The following is a 16,498-nucleotide window of genomic DNA, read 5'->3' as shown; positions in this document are numbered from 1 at the left end:
TGCCCAAACCACTGAGAATCCCGGCCGAGCCAAGTTGACACAGAACTTAACCATACCGTGTGTGTGTGTGTGTGTGTGTGTGTGTGTGTGTGTGTGTTTACATTTATATAAGTAATTATTGGTGGAAAATTATATGAAATTAAGTATCAGTATCCTTCAGTGATTATTGAAACACAGGCATGCATCATTGTTTATGTATTCTATGTGATTGCTTTTGTGCTGCAGCAATAACTGTGCTGTCTAACTGTGCATTACCCGTAGTAGCTTAGATATTTCCTATCTGCTCCTTTATAGAAAAATGTGCTGACCCTCCTTCTATACTAGACTTCAGATTTCATCCCTTGCTAATTTGATCAGTACACGGCATCACTGTTCACCGGGTGGCTGAGGCTCAACTCTACCCTTGCACCTACGTGCCATGTTCAATATATAAACAATTCAGCTCTTCTGTGACTTCTCTGCTGACCATCTTTTGTCTGAATTCTCAGTTAGCCTCTCTGCTGGTTTCTTGGTTACTGCTCTTATTCTTTCAATTGATAGAGTAGCCAGGATGACCTTATTAAATTTTCAGACATATCATGTTACTCCTCTCCTTAGATCCCTCCAATGGTTCCTCTTTTCACTCAGAATAACTCCCCCTAATGTCCTTTGTGGACCATAACAAACTACAGATAGCCTTTAGAAGAATGGGAGTTCTAGAACACTTCATTTCGCTCAGGCAGAACCTGTGCATGGATCAAGGGAATCATAGATCAATACAGGACAAGGGAATACTGCCTGGTTTAAAACCAGGAAAAGTGTGCATCTGAGTTATATAGTCTCGCCATATTTATTCAGTCTGTATGCTGAGCAAATCATCATAGAAGCTGGATTATATGAAGAAGAGTGTGGAGTCGATTGGAAGAAGGATTATGAACACCGTGTGATATACAGATGATACAATCTTGCTTGCTGAAAGTCAGGAGGACTTGAAGCACTTGCTGATGAAGATCAAGGATTGTAGCCTTCAACTCAATTTAAAAGAAAGCCAAAATTCTCACAACTGGACCAATGAATACCATCATGATAAACAGTAAAAAAATTGAAGTTGTCCAGGATTGCATGTTGTTTGGATCCATCAGTGCTCATGGAAACAGCAGCCAGGAAGTCAAACAACACTCTGTGTTGGGTAAATCTGTTGCACAAGACCTCTTTAAAGTGCTGAAAAGCGAGAAGGTTACTTTGCGGTAGAAGGTGAACCAGGCCTAAGCCATGATCTTTTCTTTTTTTTTTTTTTAAATCATTTTATTGGGGGCTTTTACAACTCTTATCACAATCCATATAGACACCCATTGTGTCAAGCACATTTGTACATTTGTTGCCCTCATCATTCTCAAAACATTTGCTTTCTACTTGAGCCCTTGGTATCAGTTCATTTTTCCCCTCCCTCCCTGTTTCCTCCTTCTTCATGAACCCTTGATAATTTATAAGTTATTATGATTTATCATATCTTACACTGCCCAACGTTTCCCTTCACTCACTTTTCTGTTGTCCATCCCCCAGGGAGGAGGTTATATGTAGATCCTTGTAATCAGTGCCTCCTTTCCACCCCCGTTATCGCCACTCTCACTACTGGTCCTGAAGGGATCATCTGTCCTGGATTCCCTGTGTTTCCAGTGTACATCCTCTGGTCTAGCCAGATTTGTAAGGCAGAATTGGGATCATGATAGTGGAGGTGAGGGGTGGAGAGGAAGCATTTAAAAACTAGAGGAAAGTTGTGTGTTTCATCGATGCTACACTTCAAGCCATGATATATTTAAGTGCCTCATACATATGCAAGTTAGATCTTGAATACGGAAGTCCAAAGAATTGATGCATTTGAATTGCAGTGCTGGTGAGGCATCATGGGCCAGCAAAAGAATAAACGAATCTGTCTTGGAAAAAGTACAGTCAGCATGCTCCTTAGAAGTAAGAATGGCAAGACTTCTGTCTCAAGGACTGTGGGCATTTTATCGGGAGACCAGTCCCCGGAGAAGGATATCGTGTTTGGTGAAGTCGAGGGGCAGTGAAACAGAAGAAGGCCCTTGGCACGATGAAGCGCACAGTGCTTGCCATGATGGGCCCAGACTTAAGGGCAATTCTGAGGATGGCTCAGGACTGGGCATGGATTTGTTCTTTGTACAGAGGGTCACGAAGAATTGAGTTGGTCAGGAGTGGATTAGGATAGACTGGTGGGGAGGTCATGTTCATGGGCACGGATACCATTTAAAATGATGTCTACAGGTAATGTAGAAAAGAAATTGACCCTCAGGTGTCAAGTCTTTTTTGAGCATGAGGAAATGAGTGGTAAATTGGTAGATGATGACCATCAGAAAGAATGATATAACCAGAGCACATGAGTTTTAAAGGACGTGAGTTCGCAACTGTAAAAGGAGAAAGTTAGAGCAAGTGATCAAGCCATTAACATCATTTTAAAATTCTAAGCTCATGTGAGGGGATAAAAAAATCCAAAAACAAAAGGAAACAACCACCAAAAAAATCCCACTGCAATCTAGTTGATTCAGAGACTTAACAACCCTAACCCAAACCGAACCGACTGCCATGAGCTGATTCCTATGCCGAGTTCCTGAGCCAATACATCTGTAGGGGAGCAGACAGCCTGACCCTTCTCTAGAAGATTTCTGGGGGGTTGGCAGTTCAAGGTTAACTGGACATCACAACCCAAGCAACCCTATCAAAAACCAAGCTCATGCCTTCAAGTCGAGTCCTGCTCATAGTGGTCTTGTGGGACAGAGTAGAGCTGGCCCTGGAGGTTTCTGACGCTGTAACTCCTCATGGGAGTGGAAAGCCTCATCTTTCTCTTCCATGGAGCAGCTGGTGGTTCCTTAACGGATGATTGTACAGTTAGCAGCCCGCTGAGTAACCCTATATGACAGGGTGCAACTACCCCATTGGTTCTGGGGCTGTAACTCTGTGCTGAAGCAGACTGCGGCATCTTTTTCCTTCCTTGGCTGGTGGGCTTGAATCTCTGCCCTTTAGGTTAGCAGTCAAGTCCTTCACCACTAAGCCGCCGATGTACTTAACTAAGGGTAACGCAGAACACTTAGATTAGTTTAAGCAAAGAATTTTAGAGTTCATTTAGTCAAAATTCCTGTTCCATAGACAAAGAAACAGACCTTAGTGGCTGCCATCCCTTACTCAGAGACTTAGCACAATGGATGACTTAGTTTTCAGCTGCAATAACCAAAATACCACAAGTGGGTTCTTTGGTCAACAGAAATGCATTTTCCCGTCATTTAGGGGCTAGGAATCTTAACTCAGGGCACCATCTCAAGGGCAAGGCTTTTGCTGAGGGAAGGTCCTATCTCTTTTCAGCTCCTATTATTTTGGTCTTTGGTGAACTTCATGTGGTATGCCATCTATCTTCCTCCATCTCTGCTTGCTTAGCCTGCTCTTTCAATGTCACAAGAGAGAAAAGTCCTATCGTACACTAATACCTCCTTGTTATAATAAAGGAAACCTGAATCCCCAAAGGGATTGTAACCACAGGTGTGGAGGTTAGGCTTTACCACACATATGTTTGGGGAACACAATTTAATCCAATCCATACCAGCGGCATAGCCACATGAACCTTAAGCCCTCGTTCATGGCCCAGTATAATTCCTACTCTGTCATGTTGCTTCTTCTTTTTTCCCTGTTTCTCCTTGCCATGTATGCTGTGGTATGTTTACATCAGTTCATGGCAAAAGTTGGTGAGTTTATTAGCATTTACAATTGACTCAAATATAGTGTTAATGATAACTTGGATTTTAATATTTTCTATTGCTTAACATTTGAAAACACTTTCAGAGCTTACATTTTGATAAAAAATTGACTGGGAATATCTAGTTCACTGGGAGTCATGTCAGTTGCATAGATATTTGTGTATCTATTGATCCATCTCTCTCTAATAGATGGATGGGTAGGGGAGAGAATGAGATGGAGAGAGACAAAAGTCGAGTGGGGAAAAAGAGAGACATATGAAGTACTGAATGTTTAACCAAGTCCCGTGAGAAGCAGTCTTCTCTTCAGGGTTTCTGGAGAGCACATAGGCATAGAGGACAGGGCCGAACACTAACGTCTGTGGCAGGGCTTTGGCTGCAAACCTCTGCAGATGATTATTTATGTACCTTATAAAGTTATGAGAATGAATTCATCTCTGTGGTGACTATAAATGCTTACCAAAGTAGCACGCGATAAGTGTTCACCAAATATCATCTTTACTATTGTGCTATTGTTCCTTTAGATCAGTCAAGGGGAACCTTTTTTTCTGCCACAGGCCATTTGGATATTTATAATATCCTTCGCAGGCCATACAAAACTATCCATTTAAAAAGGAGCCTGCTATCCTTGGTCAAACATTTAATTAATGAACCCCTAATGTGATGACTTCGTTTCCTTGGGTGAGGTGTGTGGTGTTAGCTGTATTGAGGATGCCTGTCCCATACAGATGATGCCCTGCAGTACAAAACATGGCTGGGCAGCGGCCTGTGTGTTTCTTGCAGCCCATGTTGTATCAAGCCATGCAGGGTTACGTGATTGCTTGCTAAGAGCTCCCTGCTTCTCTATTTCTCTAAGCCCCTGAATGCAAAACTCTGTACTTTTAGCCCCAATCAAGCTCTGCTGTGTTCCACTTGAAATTCAATAAAGAGACCCAAGTTGAGGGAGGAGTACCCTACAGCTACTCACAAATGAGAAACATTATTTTTATGAAATTAGCTTAAAGGTCAAATCTGAAAATTCATTTCAGATTACCTCCTATTCTACATGCTTTTTCTATCCCACACCCTTTCCCTGTCTCCTTGTTGGAAACTCAGATAAGTTCTTTGACTAATTCTTACTGGCAATTAGGCTAATGTAGTCTGTGGCTCTATCACTTGTCAGTTACTTTGTTGTACTGTGGTGGTTGTGTGTTTCTATGATGCTAGAAGCCATGCCACTGGTAATTCCAATGCCAGCAGGATTACACTAAGTGAACAGTTTTTGGAAGAGCTTCCAGACTGAGAAGAGTTCCATAGAAGGAATAGACTGTCCACTTCAGAGGAATTAGCTGCTTGAAATCTCATGCATAGCATCAGAAATTGTCAGCTACTGAAAGTATAATGAATAGAAGCAGACCGTTTTCAGGGAGAGTTCCAGAAGAAGAGTCCTTCCTGTCAGAGGCACTCAAACTGATTGAGGAAGAGGAGATGCCCTTTCAAAGAAGAGTTAGCCAGGACGATGTGAATGGAATAAAGCCTGTGGGCGTAAAGCCTTTGGGACTTCGTTTGCTAATGGGGCATTACTCCAAATGAGAAGGAACAGCTGTAAAGATCCAATAATCAGAATTTGTAAGGTATGAAGAATGACTCTAGGAAAATTAGAATTTGTCCAAAATGAAATGGAAAACATAAAAAATGGACATCCTAGGTGTTAGTGAGCTGAAATGAACTGATATTGGTCATTTTGAATCATAAAATCATATGGTTTGCTATGCCAAGAGCAACGTAATCAAGAGGATTTTGCATTCCTTCTTGAAAAGGACATTTCAAGATCTATCTTGAAGTACAGGGCTGTCTGTGATAGGATAATGTGTGTTTGGATACAAGGAAACCCAATCAATACAACCGTTATTTAAAGTATTTACAAACCACTAAAGCTAGTGATGCAGACATTAAAGACTTGTACCAATATCTTCAATATGAAACTTTCATCCATGAAATCAAGATGCATTGATAAATATTGGTGATTGGAATGCAAAAGTTGAAACAGAGGAAGGAACAGTAATTGGAAAATAAGGTCTTGGTGATAGAGATTAAGCTGGACATCACATGATAGGATTTTGCAAGATCCACAACTTGTTCACTGCAAATACTGTTTTCCACAACATGAATTGGAACTATACACATGGACTTCTCCAGATGCAACACACAGAAATCAATTTGACTACACCTGTGGGAAGAGAAGATGGAGAAGCTCAACATTAGCAGCTAAAATGAGACCAGGTATCAAGTCCTCCTTCCTAAGTTCAGGTTGGAACTGAAGAAAATTAAAACAAGTCGAGGAAAGCCACAGTATGATCTTGCGTCTATCCCACATGAATTTCCAGAACATCTGAAGAGTGGACTCGCTGGATCGAACATTCATGACAGAAGACTCAGTATCTGTGAGAGCACATCAAGAGCATCATTCATGAAGAAAGACAGGAGCGCAGAAAGAAAGTAAAGATCAAAGTAGATCCCAGAAGAGACTGAAACTTGCTCTTAACTGTCGAGTAATTAAAGCAGAAACAATGAAGTCAAAGAGCTGAACAGAACTTTCAAAGGATAGCTTGAGAAGAAAGTATTAAATATAATGAAATATGCCAAGACTCAGTTCGAAAACTAATAAGGAAGAACATGCTCAGCACATCTTAAGCTGAAGGAACTCAACTTTTCAAGCCTTGAGTTGAAATAATGAAACTATCTATGGACAAAAATGTTGAATAATGCAGGAAGATGGAAAGAATACACAGAGTTACTTTAGCAAAAAGAACTAGTGGGCAGTCCACCATTTTCAGGAGGTAGCAGATGGGCAAGAACCGGTAGTGTCAAAGGAAGAAGTTAAGCTGCCCTGAAAGCATCAACCAAAAAAAGCTCCAGGAATTTTACTGAAGATCATCTTCACATTGACAGGGAGCTGCTAGAAGTTAAGGCCAGAGTCAAATTGAACTTGGAACAAGGGATACCAAGGCCGATGTTGATGGATCTTGGTTCAAAGTAGAGAATACCAACATGTTTACTTGTGCTTTTTGACTATGCAAAGGGCTTTGTTATGTGGGCCATAACAAAGTGTGCATAGCCTTGAAAAGAATGGACATGCCAAAGCTCTTCATTGTGCTCATGTGGAACCTGTACATGGGTCAAAAAAGGCAGTTGTAGGAAGAGAACAAGGGAATACTGCATGGTTAACAATCAAGAAAGATGTGTGTCAGGGTTGTATTCTTTCACCATATTTATTCAGTATGTATGGTGAGCAAATAATCAGAAAAGCTATATTATGTGAAGAAAAGGTGGCATCAGAAGTAGGAGAAGGGTTAGTAACAACATGAGATATGCAGGTGACACAACTTTGCCTGTTGAAAGTGAGGCAAAGTTGAAGCACTTGCTGATGCAAATCCAGGATTTCCACCTTCAACATGAATTAAAATTCAATGTAAATAAAACCAGAATCCTTAAAAATTGAACCAGTAGGTGTGATCTTGATAAAGGAAGAAAAGACTGTCAAGGATTTTGCCTTGCTTGGATCCACAATCAATGTTCATGAAAACAGCAGTCAAGAGATCAAAGGACACATTGCCTTGAGTAAATCTGCTGCATAAGATGTCTTTAAAGTGTTGAAAAGCCAAGTTGTTACTTTGAAGACTAAGGTGCACCTGACTTAAGCCTTGGTATTTTCAATAGCCTTTTATATATGTGAACGTTGGACATTGAGTAAGACTGAAAAAGAATGGATGCATTTGAATTCATAGTGCTTGTGAAGCATATTGAAATAGCATGGACTACTGAAAGAACAAACCAATCCGTTTTAGAAGAAGTAAGGTCAGAATGCTCTCAGAGGCAAGGGAGGGGAGCTTTTGTTTCATGTACTCTGCACCTATCAGGGGAGACCTGTCCCTGGAGGGAGGACATCCAGAAGATAAAATAGAGGGACATTGACAATGAGGAAGGTACTTGGCAAGCTGAGTGGACACCATGGCTGCAACAAGGAGCTCCACCTAAGAACAGTGGTGAGGGTGGCGCAGGGCTGGGCAGGGGGTCTTTCTGTCGTACGTGTAGTGTCGCTATGATGGTGCCCAGCAACAACATTTTTCTTTTAGAGTTTTAAGAACTGTTTTCGGAAAAAGATCTGGAAATATTGTTCCAGTTTCTTCTAAAGGATTTAATGCTTCTAAATATGTGAGATTTTTATAAAATTTCGTGTCATTTGAGTTTGGTACATTTTTAAGCAAAGGAAAATGCAATAATCACTTACTGATACATTGATCTGTTGAAAGGATTAACAAATATAAAATATTAATTCCAATTCCTCGTCTATACTATGGATGTCATAGTACAAAATTATAATTCTCTAATATACTTTGCTAGTGGACTTAGATCCCCCAAATTTACACACACACACACACACACACACACACACACACACACACACTGGCAAGCAAGTCTATTGGCACCATTCTTCCAACAACAGGTCCTTACTTCATATCTTTGTGTCACATTTTGGTTATTGTCACAATATTTCATACTTCTTAAATAAGTTATTGCACACTGGCGTTTTTACTCCCATGAACGCTTAAGGTCTCAGAAACCCACAGCGGGTCACTATGAGTCAGCATTGACTCAGTGGCAGTGAGTTTGGTTTTTGGTTTTCTTTAGAATGAGCACAAATAATTATATTTCCCAGGTGGTTGTCCAGGGTAATAGCTGTCTTCCAATGTGTTGACACATAAAAGTGATAGGTATCTCTAACACTGTATCTGTTTATTTCAGTTGCTTTTCTGCCAATTCCTGGAGTCTTATTTGTTTGTTTGTTTTTTCCTTCTTACCAATGTCACTAGTGCAGGTTGGACTTTGTCCTGAAATATCATCAGTTCTTGAACATAGGTTGCTCCCTCAAGTGATTGGACATCAACCGATACTTTTTGGTACAGAAAATCTATATACAGTCTTCTACCTCCTCCGGAAATCCTTGCATATTCAGTATCTCTCATTGAATTCTTTAATACTGTGACTTGAGGCTAGAATATTTTTTTCATTTCTTTCAGCTTGAGGAAAGCCAAGATTGTTCCACCCTCTTGGTTTTCTAACTCTAGCAGTTTGCACGTTTGTTATAATACTTTTTCATCTGAGCTGCCCGTTGAAATCCTGTGCAGCTCTTTTACGTCATCCTTTGTTCCATTTGCTTTAGCTGCTCAGTGGCTAACAGTATCTCTTCTGACATCTGTTTTGGTCTTTTCTGTCTCTTTATGCCATCGATACTTTCTCTAGTCTTTGGTCTCTAGTTATTAGTGTTCAGTATTTTAAATTCATTGTTGAGATTGTTTCTGTATTCAGGTGGGATATACATAGGTTGTTCTTTGACTTGTGGATTTATTTTACTGCTTTTCAGTTTCATCTATAGCTTGCATATGAGCAATTGATAGATACTCTGGTCTGCAGTCAGCCCTGCCCTTGTCCTGATTGATGATATTAGGCTTCTCCATGGTTTCTTTCCACAGATACTGTCTCTTTGTTTTCTGTGTATCCCATCTGGTGACATCTATGTGTATAGTCCCTGTTACGTTTTGAAAAAAATATACTTACAGTGAAAAAGCTTTTAGTCTTGCAAAATTCTGTCATACATTCACCAGTGTCATTTCTATTACCAAGGATATTTCTCAGCTTCTCTTCGCCCCCTATATTCTTCTTTATTTTTCAGAATATTTTTCAGATCTTCCTCCTTTGTTTTCAATGTTTATTTTCCAATCACCAATAATTATCAATGCATCTTAACTAAATTTGATCAATCCGAGACTGAAGAAGTTGGTAAAAATCTTAAATTTCTTCACCTTTGGCATTAGTGGTGGATGAATAAACTTGAATAATAGTCATTAAGACTAATCATCCTTATAATTGTATGGATATTATCCTATCACTAACAATATTGAACTTCAGGATAGCTCTTGAAATCCTTTTTTTAAACAAGTCTGTTTCAATTTGTCATTCTCGACATAAGTAATGAGCATCGATCCATTACAGCTCATTAATACCTAGGATATTGATCATTAAAGGTTTTATTTCATTTTTTACAACGTCTGGTTTTCCTAGCTTTGTACATTATATATTTCATATTCCAATTATTGATGAATTTCTCAGCTGTTTCTTCTCAAGGTCAAGAAAGCTTTGCTCAACCACATCATTAGGGTCATACAAGTAAAATTTTGCTGAACATCATCCAATAAAAGTTTCAGTAGGACATTGACAGGGAGCTGCCAGGAGTTCAGGCCAGATTCAGAAGAGGCTGTGGAACAAGGGATGTCATTACTGATGTCAGATGGATCTTGAGTCGAAGTAGAGAATACCAGAAAGAAGGCATTTGACTGTGTGGACCACAATAAGCTATAGATAACCTTGAGAAGAATTGGAATTCCAGAACACGTCATTGTGCTAATGAAGAACTTATACACGGATCAAGAGACAGTTGTGTGAACAGAACAAAGAAATACTGCGTGGTTTAAAATCAGGTAAGGTGTGTGTCAGGGCTGTATCCTCTCACCATACTTGTTCAATCTATACGCTGAGCAAACAATCAGAGAAGCAGGATTATATGAAGAAGAACATGACATCAGGAGGAAGGCTTAGTAACAACCTGCTATATGCAGGTGAGACCACCTTGCTTGCTGAGAGCGAGGAGGACTTCAAGCACTTGCTGATGAAGGTCAAGGATTGAAGCCTTCAGTATGGAATTACAATCAATGTAAAGAAGGCCAAAATTCTGGCAATTGGACCAAGAGTTAACATTTTAAATGGAGACAAAATAAGATGTTGTCAAGGATTTCATCTTGCTCGGCCCCCAATCAATGCTCATAGAAACAGCAGTCAAGAAATCAAAAGATGTGTTGCATTAGGTAAATCTACTATACAAGACCTCTTTCGAGAAAAGCAAGGATGGTACTTTGAGGACTAAGGTGTGCCTGACTGAAGCCATGGTATTCTCCCTTGTATCATATGCATGTGAAATTGGACACTGAATAAGAAAGACTGAAAAGGATTCAATACATTTGAATTGTGGTGCTGGAGAAGTATGTTGAAAGTACCATGGACTGCTGAAATAAACTGACCTGTATTGGAAGAAGTAAGGCCACAGTGCTCCTTAGAGACAAGGATGGCAAGACTTCTCCTTACTTACTGTGGACATATTGAGAGGAGAGACCAGTCCCTGGAGAAGAACATCATGCTTGGTAAAGTGGAGGGGTGGTTCCAAAGAGGAAGACCCTCAATGAGACGGATTGATAACCTTGGGCCTAACAGTGGCCTCAGGCATAGGAACAATTGTAAGGATCGTGCAGGACTGTGCAGTGTTTCACTCTGTGATGCACAGGGGTGCTATGCGTGGGAACTGAGAAGATGGCACCTAACAACAGAACAACAATATATTAATAAGTAAGAGTAATATATTAAATGTCTATATAACATAATATATACAATCTATAATGTGTTACACATATAATATATAATTTTAATACAAATACATAAATTTTTATACATAATTTTATATATGATGAGCCGTAAGCTCACTCATTGTGCTCTGCTAGAGCTTTGAATGCATAGAAATCTTAAGGGATGTAGTAGAGGAGCCAGATGAGCCAGGGGATCCAATAGAATTACCAGGCTTCAAAGACAAGCTTAAGCTTGTTGCCCATATTTTTATTAGCCTTAAGAGAAACAGATTCTTCATACTCCTGGAGTGGGAAGAGGTGACCGTTCTTTCATCACATTTAGAGGAACTAAGGTTGAAATGACAAAAGATCCGAAAAACAATGTAGATCTTTCTTGAAGCCAAGGGATTTCACACAACTCACCACTGTTTGTGGGATCCTTCCACAATACTGCTGCCTCATCTCACACCTCTGTCCTTCCAGCCTGATCCCCTGTGTCTTGTGGCTCTGCTTCTCGGCTAGGTTTACCATGGGAACGTTAGCTCGGGCCCTTCTGGCGGCCTCTGGCCTCGCTAGGGTAACCAAAAGGCCTTCCGCTCTGTGGCCACTCCGACGGCCAGAAAGAACGTCCTCTGGGAAATAGAGTTCTCTTTCCTCGGCAGCTTGTCTTGTGTGAAACTCAGGTGGAGCATTTCTAGTGAACACAATTTGTCCCTGTGAGAAGGTGTAGGCAATTTTCAAGGAAATTACTTTCACTAGGGGGTTTCTTTTATCTTTGAGAGGAGAGGAGTTCATCTGGACTGAGAGAATCTTTGTTAGCTGATTCACTTAGCCCCTCTGGTGTTGTCACCATGGACTTATTGAAACTAAACTGACTTGGATCTAACGGACTGCTTGGGCTCTGCTGATCCTGCGGTTTTACACTGAGCTCTTTTTAAATGCCCAGGGAGAAGTACTTCAGATCGCCGCCAACCAGTGCTGCCCCGAGTGTGTCTCCAGGACTCACGGATCTTGCCATCATGAAGGGAGAATCCACGTGGTAAGTGTTTTCTGACCCAAGTGGGAATACGTGTCTGCACGTCTGTGACAAGGGAAGGCTGGATGGTAAGCGTGCATGGATGTGGGGAGTTTTTCTCTGCCTGGACTGTGGAGAACCACAAGCTCATTGCTGGGGACATTTAGGTCTCTTGAATAAAATTAAGACTTTCAATTATTCCATAGACCTTACCTAGGATTTTGTAGGTTGTATTTGTGTTTGCATAAAGCATAGGTTCCTAAAATTATTTGGTTTGCCAGCCCCTTTTCACGGGCAAAAAAATGCTCAGTGCCTACAACCTCTTCACACCCCTCCCCCGCCCCCCAACCAGCAATTAAATACTTTGGGGCTATAGTCCACAACCCAGGATAAAGTGTTCGTGCCTGCGGTTTACAGCTGGCTGGGATTCTGTGTGGCTCACTTTGAGAAATGGAGAGGCTGTTCCGGGAATGTTGGTGCTGAAGAACTTTTGGTGCTGAATAATAAACTTAGCACCTTGCCTTTGCATTGCGAATACAATCTCCAAAGAGTAGGTGTATATTGTATGGCTTTATATGGCTTTTTTGTTAAAGATTAAAAAATCCTACTACAAAGAGCCCGAGATAGTTGCAGGATATCATATTAATAGTAAGTGATTTTTTGTTAATAGTGATTTTTTTGTTAAGTAAGCGACATCACTTGGCCTAGAACTCAAGTGTTTAAACTCTTAATTCAGGCCTTTTCCAGTTGCCTTTCTTCACGTCAGCACTGTTGACACTTGAGGCCAGACAATCCGTTGCTGCCGGATGTTTAGCTCCTACTCTTAGTGCCCGGTCTCTACTGACAGATGTCAAAGCACCCTCCTCCTCAAGTTGTGACCATCCCAAACGTCTGCAGACATTGTTGAATGTCCCACAAGGGACAAAGTGCCCACTCCTCCCCATTTTCAGAGCCGCCACACTAGGAAGCCATCCTAGAGTGCTTTTATTACCCGCTTGCATTGCAAATCCTGCAGGATTAATTTAGAGATATTAAGTACTGATTAAAAATGCCACCTCTAAGGTTTACAACAGAACCTGTGAACAGAGAATGGCCCCGTTCATCTGCACTCATACCTAAATGTTACCCTGAGGCTGCAGGTGAACTTGAATGTGATGGAAAGAAGCTTTTCGGCATAAATCCTCATCTTCTACCTGATATAAAATGTCCCCAAAGTTAATGTCTCTACCTTTTCACGAGAGAGCAGAGGTGAGCAGGATTTGATATGTCCATTTGAGGCTGCTATTCAGTGTGTGGACTTAAAACTCAGGGGAAACAATGCCCATTTCTCTGTGGGACAGGATCATCTGACTCGAGCCACTGGCTCTTTATTACCTGAGGAAGCCACTCTTTCACTTCTGCACAATGTGTTGCTCACAGACACCCAAGGGGGGCCCATGTTGGAAATAGCTTCCTGTGTGTCACCATGTGTTGCTCAATTCAGCCTGTGCTGTGGAGGGTGGTACAGACCTTAAATGCCATAGCACCAGATATCCTGTGAAATGGAAAGTGATCTAAGAGAGAATGGTGATGGAAATCCTGCCAGTTCATAATGATTAGGATAGGCGTACATTCAAGGCCAAAAACAAGAGGCTGAATCTTTCGAGTGAAGGAGCAGCAAGGAGCCAAAGGAAGGTCAGGATCGGAGCGTAAACAGATATCTCAGAGAAGAGACAGGAAAAGAGACATGGGGAATCAGACTTGAGGAAATCTTTGCACGGACCACTTTGTTATATTTGCAAACATGTACAGTCTTTGTATTTTGACTTAAGATACATAAGTAATTATGATATTTTCTGATTGAAGTGGTCTTCCTACCTCTTGAACCTAACCTTGAACTTAGCACTGAATTTTTCCCAAAGTAGGTGCTCAATAAGCATTGATAAATGAATTAGTAAATACCTTCTCCAGGGTCTCCGTGTTCCCAATGCATAGGTGTATGGGTAGTCGGGCAGTTCTCATGCAGCCGAGAGCAATGACTGCATTAGTAAGAAATTCGCCCCTTTCTGGGAGAATCAGAGAGTACCTTAGGTCTTTCGTCCCCTGACTCTCTACCATACAGAAAACTTTACATTGGATAAGAACTTGTTCATGTGCTATTCTGCCTTATGCAGCTTTCAACATCTCCTCCTTCAGAATATGTTATCATTATATTTCTAGTACTTGCTGTCACTGAGAGCAAGACTGGAACTTTGGAGCCACAGCTGAGGAAGGAAAAAAAAATCTCTGGTGGTCTTTTAAAACTGGTGTGTTTGGGGTGATGTCTGATCACCTTCAGCATCAACCCAAGGTTAATTCTTTTGAGGCAGAGGTCAGACTTGTCTCGACCCTTCAACCTTTTCACCAGTTCTGAAGCCAACTACCCTTCACAAGGCATTCTCTACTTCTCTGCTGAGTTCATTAACTCATTGCAGATAGGCAGACATAGAGTTTTGGGGGTCCTTAGGGAAGTAATTAGTTACAGTTCACTATTGGAAATGCTCAGGATACAATTCTTTGATCAGGAAAGTCTCTTCTCAACTGTACTTACAGTCACACCCTTCTCCACCAGGGCCTCACGGCCATGTGGCCTGTTGACCTCTGTCCTGCTCAGACAAGTGTCACCACACCCCAGTAACTCTGCTGGTAAGGGCTCACTAGAGACACCCATCTAGGACAGGAAGGCTCTGCCTGAAGGTGCTCAGCTCTAGCTTTGTGGTTGGGCTAAGCTAGCTCAATCCATTCAGTGCCCAAAGGCAGCCTCCCAAAGTGCCCAAGGGAAACCACTCTACCAGCACACCTTCTGCTCAAAGCCTCTTCACTCCATGAGCCAGGAGGCCCACACTCTGTCTGATAGTGTTTCTCTCGCCTCTGCTGTCGCCATTTCTTTGCCACTGCTTCTAAGGAGCCCTGGTATCACAGATTTGTCCGTGAGGTGTTAGGTTCAGTGTAGGGATCTCAGGTGATTCTTCTCTTGACTTGTCTTTCTTATGGGGAGTGTAATTCCCTTTTTAATCTCTGCATGTTTCGTTTTTAAACCTAGTGGGATGGCACAACCTCCTGGTGAGGGTTCCAATCACCTCCACCTCCACCGCAGGGCTCCATGTGCCTAATTCACATTGTGCACAAGCCTGTCCAATTCCCTGATCCACAAGTAGCTCACTTTGAAGAGTCCTACCCAGCCGTTCAGGGGGAGTTACACAGACTGTGGGGGGTGGTGATGGTGGCAAGTGCCATAGAGTTGGTTCTGACCTACAGCAACCCCATGCACAACAGAACACAACACTGCCTGGTGCTGTGCATCCTCACAACTGCTCATACATTTGAGCCCATTGTTGCAGCCACTATGCGAGTCCATCCTGTTGAGGGCCTTTCCGCTTTTCACTGCCCCTCTGCTTTAGCAAGCATGATGTGTTTTTCCAGAGACTGGTCTTTCCTGACAATGTGTCTGAAGTATATGAGACAAAGTCTCTCCGTCTTTGCTTCCAAGGAGCATTCTGACTGTACTTCTTCCGAGATAGATTCTTTTCCAACACCGTATTTCAAGTGCACACATTCTTCTATGGTCTTCCTTTTTGAGTGCCCAACGTTCCCATGCATTTGAGGCAATTGAAAACACTGTAGCTTGGTCAGGTGCTCTTTAGTCCTCTTAATAACCTCTTTGCTTTTCAACACGTTAAAAGGGCCTTATAATGCAGTGCGTCTTTAGATCTCTTGACTGCTGCTTCCAGGAGCATTAATGTTGGATCCCAGCAAGGCAAAATCCTTGACAGCTTCAATCTTTTCTCCATTTTTTACGATGTTACCTATTGGTCCAGTTGTGAAGATTTTGGCTTTCTTTACACTGAATTGTCATCCATATTGATGGGTGCAATCTTTACTCTTCATCAGCAAGAGCTTCAAGTCCTCCTCACTTTCAGCAAGCAAGGTTGTGTCATCTACATATCGCAGGTTGTTAATAAAGCCTTCCTTCAACCCTGATGCCACATTTTTCTTCCTATAATCTAGCTTCTTTGATTATGTGCTCACCATTTTCTGTTGGGTTACCTTTCTGTGGAATGAACACGCATACGGATGTCTTCCATTGAGTTTACCAAGTAGCTGTCTTCATCAGCCTGTTGAAACATTTCAAATGGTAGTCCATCAATTCCTGGAGCCTTATTTTTGGCTAATGCTTTCAGTGCCGCTTGAACTTCTTCCTTCAGTACCATTGGTCCTAGCTCATCTGCTACCTCCTAAAATGGTGAAATGTTGACTAGTTCTTTTTGGTGCCGTGACTCTGTGTATCCTTT

General features: G+C 41.5%; 1 protein-coding gene across 1 annotated transcript in view; it reads left to right on the top strand.

Annotated features, from left to right (window-relative positions):
- FRAS1 (Fraser extracellular matrix complex subunit 1) overlaps positions 1–16,498 on the top strand; it is a 593,853-nt gene that overhangs the window by 237,019 nt on the left and 340,336 nt on the right. Inside the window, exon 4 of the mRNA XM_013004822.2 lies at positions 12,120–12,212. Coding sequence (XP_012860276.2) covers positions 12,120–12,212 — 93 coding nt within the window. The remainder of the gene's footprint in view (positions 1–12,119; positions 12,213–16,498) is intronic.

This window comes from Echinops telfairi, unplaced genomic scaffold (genome assembly GCF_000313985.2).
Source record: "Echinops telfairi isolate 266 unplaced genomic scaffold, ASM31398v2 ScPeMD7_7468;HRSCAF=8506_0, whole genome shotgun sequence".
NCBI lineage: Eukaryota > Metazoa > Chordata > Mammalia > Afrosoricida > Tenrecidae > Echinops > Echinops telfairi.
Note: the sequence above shows the minus strand (reverse complement) of the source record. Positions and strands in the feature narration are given on the sequence as shown.